Source organism: Anguilla rostrata, chromosome 1, assembly GCF_018555375.3.
Source record: "Anguilla rostrata isolate EN2019 chromosome 1, ASM1855537v3, whole genome shotgun sequence".
In the NCBI taxonomy this organism is placed as follows: Eukaryota; Metazoa; Chordata; class Actinopteri; order Anguilliformes; family Anguillidae; genus Anguilla; species Anguilla rostrata.
In genome coordinates this window covers 27,254,461-27,278,818 of record NC_057933.1, presented here as the reverse complement: position 1 = coordinate 27,278,818, position 24,358 = coordinate 27,254,461, and the positions used below count along the sequence as shown (strand labels likewise).

General features: G+C 38.8%; 1 protein-coding gene across 2 annotated transcripts in view; it reads left to right on the top strand.

Annotated features, from left to right (window-relative positions):
* Positions 1-16,938: 16,938 nt before the first annotated feature.
* The window catches only part of slc24a4a (solute carrier family 24 member 4a), a 42,498-nt gene continuing 35,078 nt past the window's right edge, over positions 16,939-24,358 (top strand). For both annotated transcript variants that reach the window (XM_064332818.1, XM_064332809.1), the window contains exons 1-2: positions 16,939-17,081; positions 17,527-17,742. In XM_064332818.1, the coding sequence (XP_064188888.1) occupies positions 17,586-17,742 (157 nt within the window). In that variant the 5' untranslated portion in view covers positions 16,939-17,081; positions 17,527-17,585. The remainder of the gene's footprint in view (positions 17,082-17,526; positions 17,743-24,358) is intronic.

Here is a 24,358-nt window from a genome sequence, read left to right as displayed (position 1 = left end):
AATGTTCTAAGGGATACATGTATGCAGTTAAAATATGCTGTTAAAGTGTGAGTGTAAACAAAGTCCTCAAGCATAAAAATCCTCATAGACTCCTTTCTGTCCTTCATGTGTGACAGACAGTCCTTCCTTTTATCTCAATTCAAAATAAGTTGATTTTATAAGCATTATTTTCTTTTTACATCTCATGTAGAACTGGACATGTTATGTATTGAGGTGTAAGAAGGCGATAAAGTCAACCTAGAGCCATGACTCTTGTTCTTTGGTAGTAGTATAAGGTTCTCTTTTAGGATGCTTTCCATATTTGGCATGTTTTGTTTCCAAAACAAGGTGTCCCCCATTTTTAATCTCCCTGAATTTATCGACTTGTAGATAGAGAGGGCTGTCTGTAGAAAAATAAATTGTAAAAAGTATCCAGCGTATTCTGTAATGTCATCTACTGTTTTTCAGCACTTTTTTATAACTTTGGTCAGGGAATAGCCCAGGAGATTTCCTTCTGCAGTACCAAGCCTACTGCTCCCCAAGAACCTCTTTATTCCTCCCCTGGCTGTCTGACCACAGAAACAAATGGCCTTCCTTTACATGATTTTGTTATGTGTACCATCACCGCAAAAAAAAAGACTAAATGTACCATTGTCTAAATGTTCTCTTTTTTTTTTTACTTACTCCTTTTTTGTGCATTGTCCCATGCAAAACGGGAGTAATTCATTACAAATCATTTTACCTTCTAATATTATAATGTGAGTGAACTGGTTATGTCCCTTTTTTTGGTTTTTAATAGAATCTCTCTCCTAAAAACACCCTGTTTGTCCATTAAGCCACTGAAGTATGCTATACCAATTATGAAGGAAAAGGAGTTGGTCTTGTAGTGAACATGGTCACTACAGTGGGTTCATAACATTTGTTTTGCGAGTTAAGCCAGACACTAAAAACAAGTCAATTGTATAGTTCAGAAGAAGACACATTATGGAATCAGAGGATAATTCTGACAACAAAATGTCAAAACATGCAAAGCTAGCTAGATTTAGTAGGCTATATAGCAAGCTAGCTAGCAATCTGCCTACTGATATTTAAGCTAGCTATTAGCTTGCAAACTGCCTACCAATAACCATTTTCCTACTTCTCTTTTTGTAAGGAGATATAATAATATCCCTAGATTCACTTTTTTTATGATTGTAACAACCAATAGGGAAACATGTGCCTGTCATCAGTGTAACTCATTTAGTATGCGCCGATTTATCAATAAGTAGGCTTATTTTCTTACTAAAAATGACCCATAATCAGAAGAACCATTTATTTGAAGAATTTCAATTGGTCAAACTCAACATATATTCAGTCAAGATAAATGTCATGTATTCATTCACCTTTTGTTTAATTGTTTCATGTGGAATCAAAACCATAAATAGTACTTTTTCCATGAGGGGAGATAGCCTTCATGTTATTTTGTGGAAACCTACATTAAATTAATTTCCACAGCACCCTTGGGTATTGGGAATGTAAAATAGGCAGAAAAAAATATTATAAAAAGGTAGATGTTTAGCTAAAACAATTTTCAATGATTAAATATCATATCAGTAATCAATTACTACAATACCAAATATTCAAACATTCATTATTTGTGTATGTGTGTGCACCAAAAAACAAACAAACAAACAAACAAAAAAATAGACACACACACACACACAGACACACACACACACAAATACATCTATGTATGTACATGCTTAATTTAAATTGTATGCTGTTTACCATGCTTTTTAAACACATATTCTTTGTTATTTATTTATTTATTTATTTACTTGTTATTTGTTTGTTTGTTTATTTATTATTTTGAGAAGTTATTGGATTGGCATGCAGACTGATACTGAATGTATAATTTATGTTTCTTTGCTTCATAATATTGCTGCTTAGCACAGGTCATTTCATATTGTTATATATTATTTATTTATGTACTTATTACATTTATTGTTTTCGTCATTTTGTATAAATGTCATCCTCCTGTTTGAAATGTGTGTTTATTTTTTTCTGCTGACGGTACAAATGTACTTATCTGTTTTTCCCCATTTCTGTTTTGTCTTTACCTCTTTCAAAAAGATTTAATTATTGCTAATGATAATTTGTTGTAAATAGTTCTGCAATTAAAATTTTTTAAGGAAACTATGTAAAACTTGTGTTATATGAAGCCTTCATTCATGCAAGAATTTTTGCAGCTGTTAAATTGACACCAAAGACAAGCTAGCAATACTGAAGCACTAATGTGTAATGACTATTGAGATCATTTTTACTGTTGAGGAAATGAAATTCATTTTTGCATTATATTCTGGAAGTTTCTCAGTATTGATAATTGGGCTAATTCTCAAACAGTGAGTTATTATATACAGTATATACCATACTGCATAAAATACACTTGTCCTTCACACCAGCGACATCGCTCTAACTGTTAATATATGTTGCGTTTTTGATAGCGTGCCAACAGTTGTTTGACAAAATTTGATTAAAAATGTATCTATTCCTTACTGTAAGTGGGTCCTGGGGTCAGAATGTTTGGACAAGCACTGGCCAGCAATAACTGTGTGAACATGTCTAGAAGCCACCGGAAGCCAAGATCCCAAACCAAAGCGCTGTCTCTGCCCCCATGTAAGTGCCATACTGTCCTTGAAGTGTGATGGGGGATCATCAGCCGCCCTCCAGATCCCGTACGCAGAGGCGTTCTGTGCACTGACAAGCCTGAGGTTACATCACAGGGCAAGAGGAAATGGTTTCCACGGATATTAACACAAAGTTCTCCTTGAATACGCCAGTTGGACATTGTGGTAAGCTACTGTATATCATTTTTAACCTTGGTTTCCATTACAGGAAGCAACTTTTTTTTATAAAACATGCCCCTAAAATGGCCTATGCAGTCCATAAATGTTTATCACTGTGATGGTCGTTGGACTGTGCAAGCCTGTAAAATTAGGTTTTCCAACAAAGACAAGTCTTTGTTTCTCCAGCACTCAACAGATAGGCAAAAAGCATACTTGCCCCCATAAGCCAGCTTTTTATTAGTAAGCATAGTAAAAGTCTATTAAGAATACAAACTAGATGTAGTTTCAGAAAAAAATAGTTTTGCATTTGAATGCATTTTTTTTTCACTGCATATCTCCTTCATGTTTATGATTTTCTCAGAAAGGTATTGTATGGTAATATTATTATTATTGATGAACACATGGTAGGCTAGAACATATATAAACACTACATGCTAAAGGTGAACAATGGAGCCAAGTATTGGTAAGACTTGAGAGCTAGCAAAAGTGGCACAAATTAATAGATATGTATATATATTTGTTTATTTTTGCACAGACACTCCAACAGCCTCTGGCCGATATTCCAAATGGAAAATGTTACTATCAGTAAAATATTTTACAATCATCTGTCATTCAGCCTTACTTTTTGTAAAAGAAACAAAATACGGTTTGTAGAAGTATTAAACTTGGTCCCCTACATGATGTTAATGTGGTACATTAATACAAAGAATTTGTTGAGTAACAGTGCAATGTTCAATTAAAAGTCAGTATTATTGTACACATCTTAAGTCGTAATCCATACATGTCAACCACTGTAGTTCTGTCCTCAATACACTCATAAGTGCTGGAAAGCATCTTTTCCTTATGTAAGCTATTCATTTTTAAAGCACACTTGCATCAGATTTGCTTCTCAAAGTAATTTACACAAGTTTAAAAAAAAAAAAACATTAACACACACAAACTGTACACTGTAAATATTAAAATCGAAATATTCTGATGTCAGAATATTACGCATTTAAATGTTAAAAAAAATGAACCAAATGTAAAGCAGCACATATAGTGTATGTAAAAATGACACTGGAAATACATTATGTAATTAAATTAAGTTTAACAGCAAAAATGTATAACTTTCCTATGTATTTTCTTGTTTACAACTAGTAATTTTTAAAGGCAATTTGATAATCCATAGTACATAAAATGAATGGCTAAAAATATGTCTTTGGGTTGAACTGCAGTAGCCGCTGCTGCTGCTGTCTGTGGTGCAGGACATCATAACTCAGCCCTGATGCCAATCTTAATTTCTGCCCCAAATGGCAGAAATGTCCACCAGCTAATCCTCTTACTTGTATTAATGCTGACTTAATGCAGACGCTAGTCACAGAATCCTCATTCTGATGTGGCAAGCAGCTATGCTGTGCTGTGGAAGTTGAAGAGCTATAGCACGTAAGTGAAATGTCAATGGGTCCTAGCTCTGCCCCCTGCCCCTGAGAAGTGAAATTACAGCTGTCAAGTGTAAAGCAACTGGCTGGCATTTTCCAACTTGTTCATTTTTGATAATATGAATTTATATCATATATTTGATCAATAACATTTATATTTAGATTATTGTTCTAAGTATAATAGAAAAACAATCACATCTTTTACTAGTTTTCAGAGTTTGTTGCTAATGCATGTAGTAGAACTCATAGTGAAATCAGTGCTTCTCTAGAATAAAGACATAGCCATATATCTGAGCTTCCCTTGATCTAAGGGGAGCCATACCCCCTTCTTCTTCTTGAAGGGTGCTATATAAATAAACTTATTATTATTCTGTTATTGCAGGTACGAGAGTGTCTTGGCATCAGCTGCTTTGGAGGTCTGATGCAAGGTAACAGGAATGGTCCTGACACCATGTACTAACTAGACTAGAATGCTTTATTTGGCATTGAAACACTTTTTGGTGTGTCAGATCAGATTAGCCCCCAGGTATTTTACTGTACTACTGACTCCCCATGACCCATATGTCTCTATGAAGTCATCGCAGATGTCATTGGTCATGTGAGCGGCAAAAACCTATTTAAAGTCCAAGAGTGACACAGCTTTCACACTGACTTCATAATGACCTGCCAGAAAATAAGAGAGGGCCTCTTGCTTCTCCAGTTTTGAGTCTTGCTTTTAAATCTCAAATGATTTGTATATTTTGCTGCTTGCTAGTTATATCATATTTAGTTTGATCTTGTTTAAAATAAAAAACGCTTATTATTCTCTGTTGTTTTCTTGCTATTGAGGAAAATTTAGAGCAAAGCCTTGTAGATAAAGCTTATTTTCATGATTATTCAATTGTCCACATACATTCAATCCAATAAAAACTTCTAAATCGATTTCACACACCATGGCAGTGTGAAGCTTTGATTTATTTGTATATTTACTTTTTACTGAATTTAGCTCATGTATATTTGTTTTGTTTATCTTTTTTGTTCTGGAGCATCTGTGGTGTAGTTTTCATTGGATCATTGAAGTGCAGCAGAGTAGTGTGTTGATTACGGAACTGGACTTTGAATTTCCTTGGCTAGACCCCAGGTAATAACCTTCCATTTTGTCCTTGAGAAAATGATTTAACCTGAACAGCTTCACTAAAAATATACTGCCCTATGAATGTAATATTGAAATAAATGGATCCGTGTTGCCCTTGATACCTGCTCTGCAAATACATGATGTATTGCACATATGATGTAACAGTGCAACTGCTTGATGAGTACAGTCTTACACCTGGCTCTGCCTCTCAGAGGAATTCATTTCAAATTCCATTCCGTTGCTCCAGGGCAGTAAGGATTGTTCCCCTCTCATTGATGCATTCTTCTCCCTGATAATCAACTTCAGCTGAGTCAGAAGCTCTCTTCAGAGGTTCACGTCTGACTGCTGCAAAATTCCTTGAGACCGGGGGGTGTGGTCTCTGACTATTTTGAGCCAAGGGACTAGAGCTTGAATGGCTTAACTGGGAGGGGGGGGCGAGGATTATTTTTTATTTTTACTTCACTTACTTTTGGATTACTTACACACTGGTTACACAGCAGATGTCACTCGCGTGTGCCAAACCAGAGTACCCTGCCTACTGCATGACAGAAATGTGATGATTAAATCCCACGGTTGGTCTACAGATAATGATTTTGTCATGTAAAGCAGTACACCCTTTTCCCTGACACATTTGGAGAATGCTCCATCGCTCATGCCATGCTTCCACATCTGGATTTATGTAGTGAAAAGATAGAGCTTATCTACATGATTTTCATTTGCTTCTTTGTTGCACTACTTAATTTCCATTCTGTTATTTTCAGGAATGTCTCTGCCTATTCCTGCGTTCAGGGAACAATTTCCAGTTTTTCTCCATTTCTCTCACAGAAAATATAAATGCCCTATAACAGAGGTTGATTCATTGAGGTAAGACCTCTTTTAAACTTTATAACTCTATTTTTCCTTTTTCACAATTTGGAATGACTGTAATTTTGGCGTGGTATATGTAGACCTGTCTACCATTGATTCAGGAGAGTGCTGATGAGCATTAATGTTAATGACCACCACTTCTCTTCAGCCCTGAAGCTAAACAGTTTAATCATTGCTCTGAAGTGTTGTACTAATTATGCAGCTGGCAAAGGAACACTGCAGATACCAGACTGACCAGCAGAATATGACTATGACTATGCAATATAGTGGGGAAGTACCCTGCCCAGCCCAACCGAAACCCTCACTCCCTGCGCAATGCTACAGCCTATTATGCACCACATTGCGTGGTTACCAACCACAGACAGCACTGGCATAGTCAGGATTAGATGCCAAATCATTACATTACATTACATTATAGGCATTTAGCAGACGCTCTTATCCAGAGCGACGTACAACAAGTGCATAGGTTTCATGATGGGGATGCATCAGGACACAGCACTGCATTGTACACTGAGTGCTTTAACATAGTGCACCACTGAGTGCACCACCCAACATACCACAGGGTAATTTCTCAAAGGGCTGCTTTCAATCAACATTTCCCCTGACTTTGAGTTAAAGGCAAGTTTTTTCAATGAAAATCGTTTTTGGAGGTACTCTTTTCAGGCAGCATCGCCACACTTCTTTAAGGTCATTTGGTCAGTACCATCAATGCAGCCGAAGTCAGCGACGGCAGCCAGAGAGATACCCACTGCTCCGGCCCTCTTCTCTCTTCTTCTTCTGCCTGGTACCGCAGGATTAAACCCCCGTCAGCTGACACCATGAAACTGCTACTCAGAGCTCAGTGGCCCCTCTGACTTCCACAGTGCAAGCGCTCACATGACTCCGCTCAGCTGGTCTGCACCCCAGGTCACGTCGCGGAAAAAACTCTTTGTGCAGAGCGAACGCAGGGCTCCCTGGGGTAGGGAAGGGCACGAGGGAGGGTTAAAGCTAAGCCACATTCCTTATTACATTAAATTCGGCTTGAACTCCCACAAAACAAATTTACCCGTATACAAGTACATCTTTGTAGTCATAAGTGGAAAATGTGGGAATTAATGTTTGTAAGTTTGTTTGTCATGACTCAAGTGCATGACTTATCCAAATAGTTGTTGTGTCCCAAAGTCAGTTTCTCTGCTCCTTCATTTAAAAGCCCAACATGAGTTCAGCTTAGAAGCCGATTAAAACAGCATGTCATCGTTTTTGGAGCATACTTGTAGCAAGGTTCAGGAAAACTCATGTTGCTCCTTATTTTTAGATTTTTTTTTTTTTTTTTTGTAGTTAGTTTTTTGTATTTTTTTGTCTTAGCTGTATCAGTACGCAGCATATTCACCTCAATGTCACTCCCTATTGTGACAGGAAACAGTATTGTTTCCAGTCATTTTGTTTTGTTTTTTCCAGGTTAGTGGTAAAATAATTATTTATTTATTATGTAGGCTAAGTCAGCTGCATATATCTGACTTCATAGCAAGCACTGTGCCCCACATGCCATAACAATTTTTGAGATGATACTTGAATGAAAAACATAAATCTTCCCAGTCATGTTGATTATATGAATACACTGAAAAAAGAAAAATAATATATTTAGGGGTTGTTTCTTAATGATAATGGCCATTGCCTAGACCCATTATCACTAAGAAAGAACCCCTAAATATCTTTCTTTCTTTTTTTTCAGTGTATTGATATAATCAACATGACTGGGAACATCTTCTAATATTATAAAAGGAAAATGTTTATTTTTGACTGCTTTTCAGTACTTATTTCTTGACTGAATCAATGGTTTCTTTTTGCTGTTATTTATCCGTATGTTCATGTACTTTTTTATGTTTATTTCTGCTTAGTCAATCTGTTTGTGGAATCTAACTGGAGAGGAGAGCACAGCTGGCCCTTGTGTTACAAATGCAACACAGGAGATTGCCCCTCCCACTTACCCCACCCAATTTTTAATCAACTCACAAATCAACAAATACGTTTTGCTTAATAACTAAATGGAAGGATACTGGAAAGTAATCTTTAGAATGGGGTATCACAGAATTATATGTGCTTCACTGCTTCTAGACAAAGGCTTTTCTCAGCAGAAACATGTTTTTATCCAACTACTCGTCATGAGTTTTTAAAATGCTGAAATAATAAAGGAACTTTCATTTTATTTTTGAAAAGTGCCTTGCTTTTTACTTTTTGCCTAAATATTTGAGTTCTGTCAGTGAGTGAGGTGCCAGTCTCTCCTTTCAGCTGACAGCATCATTTCATCTTTCCCCGCCCCCGTGTGGAGACAGGGAGGGAAAATGGCTGACACGACAGCGTGGTCCTCCCCAGGGTTCCTCAGTCCATCAGGTCTTTTATCCGTCTTTCCAGAAAAAGAAATGGAAATGAATAAGACAGGCAAATTGCAAATTGTTGTGATAAAATAGTGTAACATGCATGTTAGGTACGCTCCTGCAGTTGCCCTTGACACTGGCCTCAGAACTGGAGTTGGTCCTCGGGCGCTGCACTGTGGCTGCCCACTGCTCCTAAGTAACTAGGATGGGTCAAAATGAGGACAAATTACCCCACGGGGTTCAATAAAGTATATCTATCTATCTATCTATCTATGCAGGGCTGCGGGTGGCCTCTGCTCACGTGGTGAACAGACAAGAAAACACAAAAGTGTTGGCTTGCCACCTTTTATTGGTTCAAAAAACAGAAAAAAAGGCCACAACTTCAAAAAAATAACAAAAACCACGCCAAAAATCTGTCACCAATTCACCACCCTGTGCGTACCACAGCTCCATTGCTGTCCAAAACACTCTCCCTTTTTGGCCTGGGAACCAGGCTTTTTATTAGGCCCAGTGATTAGGTAATGGGCCACATCTGTAGTGATTACAAAGCATCACAGCTGTGGCCATATCTGTATGCTGGGCCGGTGCTGCCCCCTGGTGGATAGCATCCCAACTCCCTTCCTGGGACCACAACAGTTATTCTGAAATGGGTATTTATGTTCTTTTTGCAGATGTTAAACCATGTAAAACAGGACCAGCTTTTGTGGCACAGCATCTGTACTGCCCTCAGTCTAGACTGACCTGTGGTAGAAGGAGGTGGCACCATTACTGCTTGAGAGTCCAATACCCACAAACTACATGACATGACATTATAGTCACATAGCAGATGCTCTTATCTAGGGCGAGATAGTGGAGATCATCAGTGTGAAAAGACTTTTTTACAATCTATAAGTGTAAAAAAATGTGCAGAAATGGTTCCGTTTTATCATACTAGCTAGACGACTTCCGTGAGAATATACCTGTAAGAGTTTACTGTAATTAAATTTTGAGTTATTCAGACCGTTACTCCATTGGCCTGCAAATATGTGACTACCCAAACAGCTGTGAGGTCTATGTAGCTACAGCTAAGAAAGGTGTAAGATTTAACCCAGGTGTAGGGGTCCTTTATGTTCCAATTGCTAAGAAAGGGGTAATGCCTGGCCTAAGTAGGTGTGGTGTGTGTAACAAAGGGAGATCAAAGCAACATGAGGTGAGACAGCTCCACAACTCAATTAGGGTGTAAAGTGAACTTACGCTACATGCAGAAATGCTGCTGTTAGATCCTACCACAGTGAATATGGGTCAGCAGGCATTTTCAAAGCCTACCCTGCAGAAGCTGAGGATTTGCTTGTTCATATATAGAAGCAGTAGATAAATCCAAGTAGAGAAACTTTTAAATACCATTGCCTTTGGGTCCTCTTCTGATAGCCTTTTTGCCTGGTCCAAGACTAATCTCTTGACAGTGATGTGAGAAGTGATTCAACATGTGAGGTAAAACAGCCAAGCTGGAGGGTATACCGTGGAAATGATGTGCCTAAGGGACCAATGACAGCCCTTATCTCAGTCTCTCTCCAGTCTCAACACAAACCTAAGACAGATGGTGGTCACATAAGGCCCTATTTACGCACCTGTTAATGGCATATACTGGCCAAGACAGTTTTTGTGTGCAATGAAGATTTTAAGATACATTACCTATGTTACTGATGGCCTGCTGGCATTAAAATGTTGTCATGCAGGGGAATTCAAGGGTTCGTGGTCTAAAGCAAGAATTTATACTTCAAGTAATGGCAAATCAGCTTGTATGATGACGTTTCCTGTTCCAGCAGCAGATAGCAGGTACGAGTTATACATATACATACACTTTTGCCTCCAGAACAGCCTGAATTCTTTGCTTCATGGATTCAACAAGGTGCTCAAAACATTCATTTGGGATTTTGGTCCATGCTGACTCAATAGCATCACTTCAGTTCCAGCAGATTTTTCGGCCACACATTCAAGGTGCAAATGTTTTGTTTGCTCTTTTGGATTACGATCTGGGACTGTACAGGCCATTGGAGTGAACTGAAGTCACTGTCATGTTCATGGAACCAGCTAGAGATGATGTGTGCTATGTGACATGGCGAATCATGCTGCTGGAAGTATCCAATGTTTTTCAAGATTCGTCAGATTAAGCAATTGTCCAGTTCAAAGAACTGAGTTCAAAGAAAACTCAGCTATGACTCCTAGGATCTCATGATTCTTCTCAAATATGTCTCAGTTTTCTCATAGTGACCTCATGAGAAACAACCACATCTCAATTCAATATCCATTCATCTTAATGAAGTCTCAAATTCATTCTCTCATTATCTCATCTTTTCTCCTAAGGGGGTTTTAGGAGAAACAATTCAGATTGAAGTGATCTCAAAAAGATGTGCATCTGAGATCTTACTACTTTCTCAAGAGTTAAAAAAAAGACTATCCTGAGCAAAAGTTTTTTTTCCTCTGGGTTGTCCTGTTTTGGAGATCACCTATCCACTGCAGCCTCATCTTCCTGTTCTTGACAAGAATGGATCCAAATGTGGTCGTCTGCTGTTCTTCTGTTTCAAGGTTCATGTGTGGTGCATTCAGAGGCCTTTCTGCACACTATTGTTGTAAACAGCTTTTATTTGAGAATTTGTGGACTTTATGTTAGCTTGAACAAGTCTGCCCATTTTCTGCCCGATCTTTCTTATTAGAAAAGTGTTTTGAGGCACAGAACCGCTGCTTACTGGGTGTCTTTTGTTTATTGCACAATTCTCTGTAAATTATGAGTCTAGAGACTAAAGTGCATGAAAATCTCAGGAGGGCAGCTGTTTCTGAGATCCTGGAACCACCATGTCTGGCACCAACAATTCTACCACAGTCAAAGTTGCTTAGATCACGCATCTTAAGATAAGATAAGATAAACTTTATTGTCCCGAAGGAAATTTGTTTCAGACACATCTGGTGCTTGCTGTACGAAGACAGTGTACATAATAACACACAATAGGACAGCACAATTGCACATTGCTCATTATACATACATTTAAGACAGGTACCTACAATGCATACAGCACATACATACATTATATACATAATACACAAAGTGCACAATGCAGTGGACCTCCTAGCTCCTAACCTTACCTTCTAGGCTCCTATTCAGAGCTTTAATAGACAGGGGAACAAAGCAGTTTGCATTGGGGGATCCTGAAGCGTCTGCCTGAGGGGAGGAGCTGGTATTCAGGGTTCAGCACATGGGTGGGATCTGAAATGATCTTCTCTGCCTGTCTGATCAGTGTCTTCTCAAAGACAATCTGGAGTGCAGGGTGTTGCCTGACTCCGATGATTTTCAAGGCTGTCTGGGTGAGTCGGTTGATCTGGCCCTTCAGCTGGACAGAGAGGTTACCAAACCAAGCTGAGATGCCATACCGCAGAATGCTCTCAACTACAGCATGATAGGAGAGGAGCAACACTTTCTGACTCACACCAAAGACTCTTAGCCTACGGAGAAAATACAGGCGTTGTTGTACCTTAGACCTTAGATCTTGGCCATGGTAATGTTTTGTCAAACAAAAAATTACACCATGTCTACATGCTTTATATATTGAGTTGCAGCCACATGATTCGCTGTTTGGAGGAGCAGGCTATTTGCATTTACAAGCTGGTGTACCCCATAAAGTGGTCAGTGGGTGTATACAGGATATTGTTATGACCCCTATCGCAAGTTTTGTTTTGTCTCCGTGCCGTGAGTGTGTCATCTTTCTGGTTGGTCATCTGTCATCTGGCCATTTCCATCTCCGGTGCTTGGCGTGTTGTGTATAGCAATTGCTTCACTTGACTTTGTGTTTTTGGCCCTATTTTTGTTGTACAGCCAGGTTAGGTGATTAGAGTCAATAGCACTGCTGCACCGAGCTAATTGTCCAAGTATTGTTGTCCTCTTTTTTGTCCCCCATTGAGGACTATATTGGAAATGGGTGTTTTTGAATGCTTTTACATGTTACCCACCAGGAAGTTCTCTTGCCTGTGCTTTTTATACTCAAGTAAAAAGAAGTATATGCAAACCCTGGCCTACATCAAATAGAATAGTTCCAACAACTCTTTGACCACACAAACATATTGCAATGCTATACATGCAAACATGTATGATGAGCAATACCATATTTTGAAACAGAAAAAGCTTGACCTCATATCGACATATAATATTATGTTGATCAGCAACAAAACATCAGAAATTATGTTACAAATAATACATCCATCGTTTGTATTCACACTTTATCTCAGTGTCTGTGCTCACTGCAGATATTTAATCAGTGTTTGGTTCCTGCTTGACCTTTCAGAGTATTCTGGTGATATGTTCTTGCACTGTGTAGCAGCACCAGTAAAGTAATGCACCAAAGGAACATGTCCAGATTCAGAAGTAATGGATGAATGATTTTATGTTTCATGCACCACGACTCCTACAAACCTACTTTTATTAAGGGAAGGGCTCAGTGAATCAGGGAAGGAATACAACTCTCCTTGCTGGCACTTACAAAGAGCTTTGCTCAAATAAAGGTACAGGGGTTTTCTAAAGGAAAGGCCAAAACAGATCATTCCAAACTGTTCTTTTATATAAACTGCTGATAAATATCATAGATCACTGTTTAAAATGGCCAGAGCTCAGGTCTTTCCCACAGAAAGCAAGCAATAGAAAATACACTGTAAAGCAATACACACTACATTATATTTATAGTCATATTTTATGGTTAGCACACATATTGCAACTGAATGATAAAAATGAAAGTAATAGAACTTAGAAACAATTTATTAAATGTAGAACCCAGATCATTTATTTTTATGGATAAGCAATGAAGAATGAGGGAAAGGGAATAACATCATACAAGAACAATGAATACCTTTAGTCCTTTAGTCTTGAATGAATGAATGAATTAATTAATTAATAACTCAAGTCAAAGTTAGGTGGGCTTAGTTCAACGAAGTCAAGTTAGTCTCTTCTTATCAAGATGAAATATTATGGAGTAACAGAAGCAATTTCACTGTGGTTTCAAAACTGGCTTTGAAGTAGAATAGAGAGTAGTGGTCAGATTTGTGCTTTTGAAAGTGGCAAAGAGCCAGCCATCAGAACCAAACCTTGGTCTATCACTCCACAAAGCAGCAACAGTGACCATCCTGCTGTAGCCTTTTTGTCCTCAGCAAATTCAGCATTATGACTGCCATTTAAGAAACGTTCATAATTTCTCCCGAACCAGAATTTCCTTAGTTGAATATTTATTTCCAAATTATGTATTACTCAACTTGCACAGTAGCACCAAGTCAAGTAATTACACAACTTGCTGTATTGGTAAACTGTCAAAGTCAAGACACTTGATGAGAACTTTACCCTTCTTCTTTTCACCTTCTCCAAAAATGGTCTGTCATTTTTTTTCCCACTGTCACTGACAATGTCCCCCTTCTCCCAATTCACATTTCCGTTTGCTCATTTGACATTTCAGTTGCTCACTGCAATCTATTTTCCTGATTCAACTACAAGGTGACAAGTCATCCATCATTGCCTCTCCGGGAGTGTGTTTTTGACAGGGTGTGCTACATGCTAATGCCTTAAACATCTACAAATGATTAAGAGGGGTTCTACTATAAAGCGTCACTATAAAAATGTAAATATATGTTTTCTTCAAAATAGTCTTATGCATATAATCACTGTAATGACATGAAGTCATGTTTATGCATTATAGGACCTATTCAAGCTTGAGATATGTGCCCACAACATGCTCTTTAAGATAAATAAACTGGCTTGTCCTGTGTTTAAAATGATCATTTAAAGTCCAAGAGTACTTTAATTATTTAGTTGAAATGAAATCTACGAAAGCACGGCTTGGTGTTTAGCATTCTTCATCTATGTACACTCAATAGCTTTGCCAAAGGTTTATGTGCAAGACGTAGGGTGTCTCTTCTAAATGAGGAATCTAATCAATGCAGGAGCAACCTTAGAGAGCATCATCTAGGATAGATATGTGAATAACAACCAAAAATAACAGCTCACGGCAGTCCAATTCCTAACATATTTGACATACCTCTGTCTACACTGACAATGACAGCAGATGAAGATGCTGTTCGAGATATAGAAACAAAGATGCATTTCGGGAGTAGGACTAGGGAAGCATGTGAAATTTATTTCCCACGTTGGTTGGCAGAGTGCCTAAAATCAGGCAATGTTACTGATGTAATGCAGTGATGTAATGAATCTAATACAATTCATAAAATTGTGCTTTATAGCCCATTGGCTTCCACTGACTGAAACAGCTTTCCAATACTCAGCAAACGGATATGTTTTTTTATCAAACGAAAATGTTAGTTCCATCTGCCCATCAAAATAAAACTGAAACCAGGAGCTGCTTTATTTCGCTTGCAAAGTGTTTTTTTCCGCACACTGAGCCAATTTTTATTTTAACAGGACAAAAGTTTTGACACTATAGTGTCCAGAGGTCTACTGTACCACAGCTTTACTCGCTTTCCCAAGTATATAAAAAGGTGTTAGTCATCTGAGCAGGAGGCTATGGGCAAGAGAGAACTCCTGAGGGAGCATGTGATATTTTCCTAGAAGAGAGCCCTCACGCAGAGCCATAACACGCACTCCATTGTGTTCCATTTCTCTTCAGCTGACTGCTAGTAAAGCTTTTTCTGTGTGTGTGTGTGTGTGTGTGTTTGTGCATGTGTGGCGGGATTTATAATACTTTAAACCTCCTGTATCACTTAAAAGCTTATTTTAACTGCCATGCTTTATTTTATTATTATTTTTATAGCTATTTTTATCTGTAGTCTATTTTTAACTTGTGCTCTTTCATCTGGAAAGTGATGTGAAAATCACGCATGGAAAGCCTTTCATAAAGTTAATAAATCCTTTTCAGGGTTGGATTTGCCTTCAGTTCAGGGGCTTTCACAGCTTATTAAAATGTATACAGATAATAATAATAATAATAATAATAATAATAATAATAATAATAATAATAAAGATTTTTATTTGTAGAGCACATTTCAGCCTGCAGGTACAAATAATGCAATAACAAAATTATCATAATTACAATTTTTGTCAATTAGAATGGAAAACCAAAAAAATTATACACAGTACATTAATAATTGATGAAAATTTCTTAGAGGATTCTTTTTTTTAATGTTCCATTGCAGAATGAAATTAGTTTTAACATGCCAATAAGGCTGTAACTAGTGCAGTGTATCTGATGTGGTGTTGAATTGTACTTGTGTGAATGTCTCCAGGGATTTTATTTTTAAGGAGAGCTGGCAGTCAGCCCTCCTTTTATATTTATTTAACTGTATTCAGACAGAGAAAGAGAGAAAGGCAGAGAGGGTTGCAGATAGAGCTGGGAACAGAAGGTGTCACAGCCTGGATTTTTATGTCCAACTGAATGGGGGTTTCTATACGAGTTTGACAGCTGGCTACCCTACATACGCGCTAGTCTCGCCCTCACTGTCGTGTCAGTTGAAACTATTTTATCTTTCTTCTTTAAACTCAGCGTAACTCTACCACAGACCACTGGTGGGTTGTGACCCAGAGTTTGGGCACCACTACTTTATGCTGTCTCCTTTCTACTTAACAATGTATTATCTCACCACTAATAAAAGATTCAACGTGTGTATCCCATCCCTCTAACAGGTTTGTAACAACTTAGGTACGATATTGTATATTTCCTAAGGCCGTAACAATACAATAGCAATGGTGAACAATTATCTTTCAGAGACGCACACCTTCATCACACAAACAGCCAATAAAGATACTTAAGTACATCGCCTTGCTGCTGCACTTGCTGTGTCTAATGATCTGTGACAGCAACAATACACAAAATCAGATATTCAACTAATGGGGTCCAGGTAATATATAGAGATTCACCTAAATGGCACACACAGGGAAACGCACACACAATCTTCCAAATACACAAACACATGTGTGATTAACTTCATTATAATTACAGCCTGTCCAATGTGCACATGTATTCCCTCCTCCCTACCAACAGGGAGGGCACAGGAGCCATCAGCATGTCACCGTTGTACAGAACAGCCAGGAATGGCATGATAACCAATATGTCAAGGTGGACACAAGTTTCAAATGGTTTCCACTGTTCCAAATGAAGACACATAAATTAGATATCATGTATACAGGTAATTCAAATGGAAAATCATTGGGACAGTTGTGACGAATTGGTTGTTTTCCCCTGCACTAGTCAAATTTGTTTTTCAAATCAATCAATGATTATGAGGCCACATTCACAAACACTGTATATATTTCATGTTGCTGTTTAAACAGACATTTAACTATATTCAATTATATATATATATTATATATATATATATCACGTGTGTGCAACAACTTCAATTCTGGAATCAAAGTGGCATAGCAGCTGCTCATAATTAGGGAGTAATTTATCTTGTAGGACAATCAGAGAGACTTCATTCTTTGAATAGCATTGGGTATCTCCCGCGGGTAGCTTACTTTGCAGAAAGTGGGACGACACCAAACGAGACAAGTAACCACGATGTATGAACGTGCCTCTTCAAAGCATTGAACTCAACATGCAAAAAAATATATTGGATTATTTATACTAGCGTCAGAGTGCAGTCGAGGACATTGCTAATTGAGCGTGGTTTGTAGCTTGTTACAAGTACGGAGAGCTTACGATCTTGCAAGCTGTCCATATTCTTTTTAATGAAAAAGAAAAAAAAGAACGTTTGATGCTGTACAATTATTACACCATTGCCGGTAGATTCTCCTGCTGCGGGACACGATTTCTCACGAGCAGGTTTACTAATCCAGTGGTCGAACAGCCTTTTTTTCTCCGGCAGCTGCGAGCACACATGCATGATATCTGCTCACTAGCTACCTCACTCAGTATCTGCTCCTCGGCCGCTTGAAATGAGGACCGCATGCGAAGCCTGTCCTGTGTAAAAGCGTACACCATTCCTGTTCTTTTTCTTGTCTACAGTACGCAAGAGGGACGAAAAATTAGAGGACGGAAGCCCCCGTTATTCGCGCCCGAAGACCATGGATCAGGAAACAAATTGCACCGTGTCCAAAAAAAACATCATAGCCAAGATTTTTAAAGTTCGTAAGAGGAGGGAAATGCTTTTCGTGCAGGTCTGTTTCATCTGCAGTGTCCTCTTCATGGCGTGGTGTATGTCGGCACTACTGACAAAAACAGGTGAGTAAGTGCTGGAACTGCTCGTGACTACTAACGTCTGAGAATTCTGCAGTGTAATTCCGTGCTGTGGCAGGCACTTGCTTTCCCTGGAATTAGAGTGGTTACTAAACTTGGAAATCCTACTGAATGGTGGAGATGTTTCTTTGGTTTATATTTTAATCGTATGGCAATCGTTACTTTAAAATGATGTATGTATTAATTTAGACCTTTATTTCAACCTGTCCTATGAAATTCCACGATATGCCATGATATCTTGAGCATAATTAATTATACTAACCAGCCGTATCGCTGCGTGAAGATTATGTATCTACTCATTTCAATACATGGGATGAGAGCTCCTAGATGTAAGCAAACAAAGGCTGACTCGTTTGTGTTTAGGGTAATCTTGGATACCTGCTTTGCGGAGATGGCCTTGACTCGTACGATATAGGTTAAAGCAGGGTGTATTTCCTCGTGTGTGTACGCGCGCGCTCACGTGCACTCGTTTGGCGTTCGCTCGTGAGTATGTCGCAGTGTGCGAGATAGAGGTGAATTATCTCACGAATTCGCGTGCATAACGGCAGCCCTTTTAACAGCCGCTTACTGAATCGCGACCGCCTCTACTGCGTCGTTTTTGTCCTTGATGTCATCAGTGTTGAAGGTTCGGTTTTTATCTGCGTTAGATCCACGAGAATACTATCCAGTTTCTACTGTTGGGCGAAGGAGAAAAGTAGCTCTGCAGCAGCTGTGGCTCGCGGGGACGCTGGTGCAACGCGTCTCGCGCAGGACATTAAGCTGTGCCTACAACATTACTTGCTTATCCCAACTGTCACACACAAAATTCACCGCCGAAACAACAACAGTTGTGAGGTTGCCGTTATACACAGTGGTCGTACTGTTGAAAATTAATAACATTTTCAGGAGGCTGATTAGTCATGTGTGATCGTGTGCTGTGTCTACATAAATAGTGCTCATTGTACATTGAAAGGGTAAAATTATCTTTGAATGTTGATTATCTACGAATACAGTTCTGCAGGAGCAACACTAAACTTGCTAATTCACTATTGTCACGCATAACAAAAATATGCAGGCCAATTCAGGGTAGTTTACAAACTTAAATATTTTATTATTTGTTGTATATATTTGTTGCCCAGTGTAGAGTCAGAATAAATCCAATTACTGCATGTTGTAAGTACTGTTGTGAATGAATGGTTTGGCTTGTTATTGGAGTATTCTTGATCAAAAGTTTTCTTTCGCACCTTATTCCTCCTCAATGGCTGTGTCCTCTTGCCCCGCTGAACAGCAACATTTTCTCCTGGATTTTAAGGGTCTGTGAGTGACACACAGTCAGGAAGCTACACCAGGGCTTCCCAACCCTGTTCCTGGAGATCTACCATCCTGTAGGTTTTCATTCCAACCCAAGCAAAGTGCACCTCAGCTACAACAGCTAGAGATCTTGTTCAGCTGCTAATTAGTAGAAGTAGGTGTGCCAAGTAAGGGTCTCTGGATGTACATGTAACAATCTACATCTTAAGATCTACTGTTATATTTTATGCATTGTGTATGCATGCTTGCTACGTCAGATGTTCCGAAACTGAGGTCTGGGGTCTGGGAAGGACTCGAAGAGAGTCCTCTGCAAAGATTAAAAGGAAATATTTATATTGTCAGTACGAAATGGCTTCATGTCTCTTGCAAGTCCATGAAATAATGATATCACGTCTGAGACATGCTTCTCTGTGTACTTGTGTGTTAATCTGCCACTGCATTGCAGCGTATGGCGAGTTCAAGATAAAGGTGTGAAACATCAAGCATTTTTATTGAGGTCGGGATTCTCTGCCTATGGGTGATCATTTTCGGGGGCCTTGCATGGATGCTTCACAGCGAGTGCCAAAACAAAGGTACGGGTGATATATTCATGAGGCATGAGGGTAAGCAAAACCCATTGTTAGGATGTTAATTACAGGATTTTTTTCCATACTCATGCCTCATGAATCTCACCAGGGCTGGTTGTCTTTTCTTGTGCCCAACCACGCCATGGTATGCTAAATTTGCTTTACGTTTGAATCAAACAGCTGTTTGTTGTATCATAAGGCTATTTTGGGAAAGGCTGTCTGTAGGTTGGACTTGTTCATTGAGATCGGGGCTTTATTTCACTAACTCGCTGTGCATTGTGCCTGAACTGGCTACTGTCTTAGAAACTAGGTGAAGTAGGAGATATTCTCCACCACAGGAAAGGAAACAACAGTCCTATACATATCTATGTTGTGTTCAGATTAAAGTAATTGTACTTAGCACACCACCTATGGGCAGGTTGTACTATTTGCTTTTTGTAAAACCTGGAAAAGAGAAGTCTGTCACCCTTTGATAGTTCTGTTTACATTCCTTCACATCTGTGTGATGCTGCATAGGCATAGGCATGATGATCTAGTCTGGAGATAACAATTTTTTTTCTTCAGTTGACTGAGGGATCCAGGTGTGCAGTTCTCTTGAAAATGACTTAATACGGTGACCGAAACCACATGTGGTCTTCAACTTGACATACATTTACAATTGTCTTCGGATATAGGCTACACATGAAATACAGCACTTTGTTCTAATGGAACCATTTTCCCCACTGGATTAGTCAGACAGGTACTGAAAGAGAGACAAAGCTGTCATCAAAGCACATATTTCTGCAAATTAAGCTCTGTGGAGCTGTCATTTAATTAAAAAAAAAAAAAAAAACATTTGTTTAATTCTAAGCTAGGATGTAAATAGCACTCAGTGCATGGTAGTTTCAGCCATTCCAGGTCTTACCATAAGCATGCTTGTACATTATGGAGAACCTAGCAGAATGTATGCAGAAATTGCTGTTCAGTGGAAGTGATATTTCCATCCCTGTGCCAGTGGTGCTGCTGATGTATGTATTGCACATGTGGTGCCTCTGCAACGTAAATGGAGTAGAATATCCATACAACGTAAAACAAATTCTTAGGACCTTGTAGAAGTGATTATCCACTGGGTAGTACCGTCTACCACATGCTGTATAGAAAAAAAGTTTGGAAAACAAATTTTCAGAAAATTATTTTTTTAATAAAGTTTACTGACAACATATCAATTTTGGGGAAAAAAAGCCTTTCTACTGTAGCTCTAAATATTAACAGGTAGTTTTTAAATTGAGTAATACTTGTAGTCCCTTCAATTTACCTGGAAAGTTCTATGATAAACTAATTTTTTTTCTACTCATTGTCTGTTGCAAAGCATAGCCTATATTGTAACATAAAACATCAAAAATATCTTCCATGTATAATGTAGAAAAATAAGCATTTCTGGATAAACAAGGGTGTGTGACCTCAAGTTGTTTCTTTAGCAGACACTGGACTTTTTAAAATATGAATTTCTTCCTTTTCCTTGATGTCAGCCTTCCCATTTTAGCTGGCCAGCTACCGAGTATCACTGGAAGACATCAAAACCGAAATGCCAATTAAAGGAAATCTGTGCTTTTAGACAGGATAAATTCCAAATATTGATCCTCCTGCCTGTAAAAAGCCTATACATTAAGCGGTTATATTACATTGTATAGGCCAGAAGTGCAAATTTGAAACCATATACAAATGTATAAACTCTTAATGGCAGGTGGCTAAGTGTCTGGATTTAATCCGGTCAATAGGCCTGCCATCAGGTGTACAACAATCAGACAGTTAGCATATGACACATCAGATTTTGAATTCAAACTGGTAAAAATATCAAGGGTGTCTTTTTTTTTTCAATGAACAGCTTGTGGATTCTGTTTAGATATTAAATTCAGATTGTACGTTACTTATTAGCGCATGATGAATTACTGGCAAATATTTTGATTGCGTGTGTGGTATCTTGAGCCTCTGGATTACCAAATCAACTATTCACAGCAGCACAGAATCTTCAGATATAACAACATGTTGCGGCCGAGCAAATGTTTTTAAATCTTTTTATAGGCTGTAGAAAGTTGCGGAAATATTGTTCTCCTGGTTTTTTTTCTTTTTTTTTTGGAGGGAGAGGGTGACACTTAAAAAATTTCCTGATTTAAAAAAAAAAAACTAAAAGTGATCGAGACCTATACGATGTTGCTGAAAAGCGTTGTTTTGAGAGAGAATGGTGCTGAATTTTGTATTCCCTGCAGACTTGCATGACTTTATTGCAACGGTGTTAAAAGTTGCAGTGATCTTTTGTGCTAAAAAAAAAAAACATTTTGTGTTTAAGGAATTCTGCTTATTGCAGGCTACCCTGACCTTCAGATGCTCTCTGTGGGTTCGCATTACAGGAAAATACTTGCTTCCCACCTGCCTTATACAGACATTTTAAAGAGGTGCCAGTGGCGTCACTTCAGAGCAGACACAGGTTGCCTTCACACAACTCAGAAAAAGTTATGATGTTTTGGTAGAGTGACTTAATTGCTTGTTTTCCTTAAGGGTCTTTGCAAATTGGTAGTTAACATAAGATTGGCTGAGATCACTTTGCACTGTTTTTGTTTTTGTTTTTTTCCTTTTTTCTGCTCTGTGCCAAATATGGGCCGTGGTATGTTGTTTGATAATAGCATTGGTTGTGGTGATATTTAACTATGTGTGTGTGCTTGTGTGCCGGCATGCATGTGTGTTTGTGTTGCCCTTTATCACTTCTGCGAATCCGTTAACCTCTTCAGTCTCAGCAAAGGGCCGATTCAGGGAGATCTGATGGGGGCTTTTGCATTGTAGATAAAGTTGATAAGTTATTTTTTTTACCTTCTGTCTACTTCGCAGGATTTAAGCGATTATGTGGAATAAGCGATCTTTGGTTGTTGAAGACCAGGCATTAGGCTACATAGTTCTGGATTCTGTCAAGAAATTAAGAGCCTTTACAGGCTCATTGACCAGTTCTGATCATTAAGCACTGTCTTTGCTTCTTACTGTATGTTTATAAAACCACGTCTTCAGATGTTATACTACCTGAAATCATTACTTCTCCAAATAGACTCACCAGGTGAATGTTTCAGTTTCACTACTGTAAATGGGATGTGATAATGTTTTTATTTTTTGTGGAAAAACTACAGTACTTCCATTTGACTTGATCCCCTTTGTCATTTAAACACTCAGCAAGCACAATGACTAAAACATCTTTAAATATGCATCTCAAAAGTTAATTAATCATATTAAAATAACCGGAGGCGTAAGGGATTATGCGGGGATATCATACAGAGAAGAACAATATTACTTCTGTAGAGCGAGCGTGAGTGTGAAAGGAATCGGCGGTAATCAGTGATAGCCCTGTTGTCATTTAGCGCACATGCTCTGAATAATGATGGCCACGTCGTTCATTTATAATGGCGTGCACGCGCTCTGAATGCATAACCGGAGAGTTCCCTTCCAGGAGCTCCTATCGTATCAGTTTTACGGAGGGACGAGATGGCTCTCAGGAGTCAAAGCGGACCGAGCGGCCTCGCTGTCAGCCGAGCTCAAGATCTCACCACATCACGTTTCCTTCTGAAATATTTCACTGATACGACATTTTCACATTGAATGGAGGTCTGTGGGTGGATTGAAAAAGTATAGCTTTTTAAATAATTTGTTAACGTTTTGACAAAGCCTTTCTGGAGGGAATGCTTGAAATGAAAAACATTTAAATAAATAAAAAAACCCCATTAAAATCATCATCCCATCTTGCCGACCCCTAAGGGACAAATGTAATTATTACACTGGTTCATGTCCTAGGTTGGCTGAGTTGCTATTCAATCAAATTTTGGGCAGAATCCGTCTTGCCATTCCTCTGTAGTGCGAGAGCAGACTTGTGGCCTGTTCCCATTGGACGGGCTTTCGATCCAGGAAGCGGCTGTGAAGACCAATGTGCTGCAATTACACAGTTGGTTGGGTTTCCCGCACAGTGCTGTCTTTCCCTGCTGCTAATCACCTGCCGGTAGTGAATTTCACTGAGCCGCCCGCTGCCCTGTCCTGTTAGCGCACTGTGAGCTGGGCCGTCTGGGCACCGCTGCGGCCATGACACAACCATTGTGCTGTCGGGCATTAAAAGCCTGTGTGGAGTTTGCTTAAACCAATCTACTGTTGTCGCGTTCTGTAAATGTTGAGTAAACTGGTATATGCTTTGGTGTAGCCGTCCGACTCAAGCAAGTTGAGTTTGTAGGATCTGCATGTTGTTTGTGATGTAGCCTAAATCATGCACTTAATTGTAAAGAGGAGCAAAAAATCTAAAGCCAGCCCGGGCCCTCCTGCATTGAATGTATCATGATGTGGAATATGAACTGTGCATTTAGGGGCCTATTCCAACTGCAGAGAGCTTAATTCCTAAAATGTGCAGTTTAAGCGGATTTAGCGGGTGCTTAAATGTGCATAAGTGAAATGATGTGCATGGGACAAAGTTTAAGGGCGTGTCTCATATTCAGTGGAGATGAGCATATTCAGATTTATGAAATGTTTTTTTTAAATTTCACTTAGTCTGTGTGTGTGTGTGAGTGAGATACTACTGTGCAAAAGTCAGAGACCACCCTTTCATTTATTCAGTTTCCAGGCAAATCGCCTATATAGTACTATTCTTTTTTCAGTGTCCGACAATAATGCAGAAAACATATTTAACAGAAAATAACAGAAAAGCCTTTCATTCTTTCAATCAACAAACAAGTTACAGCTGTGTC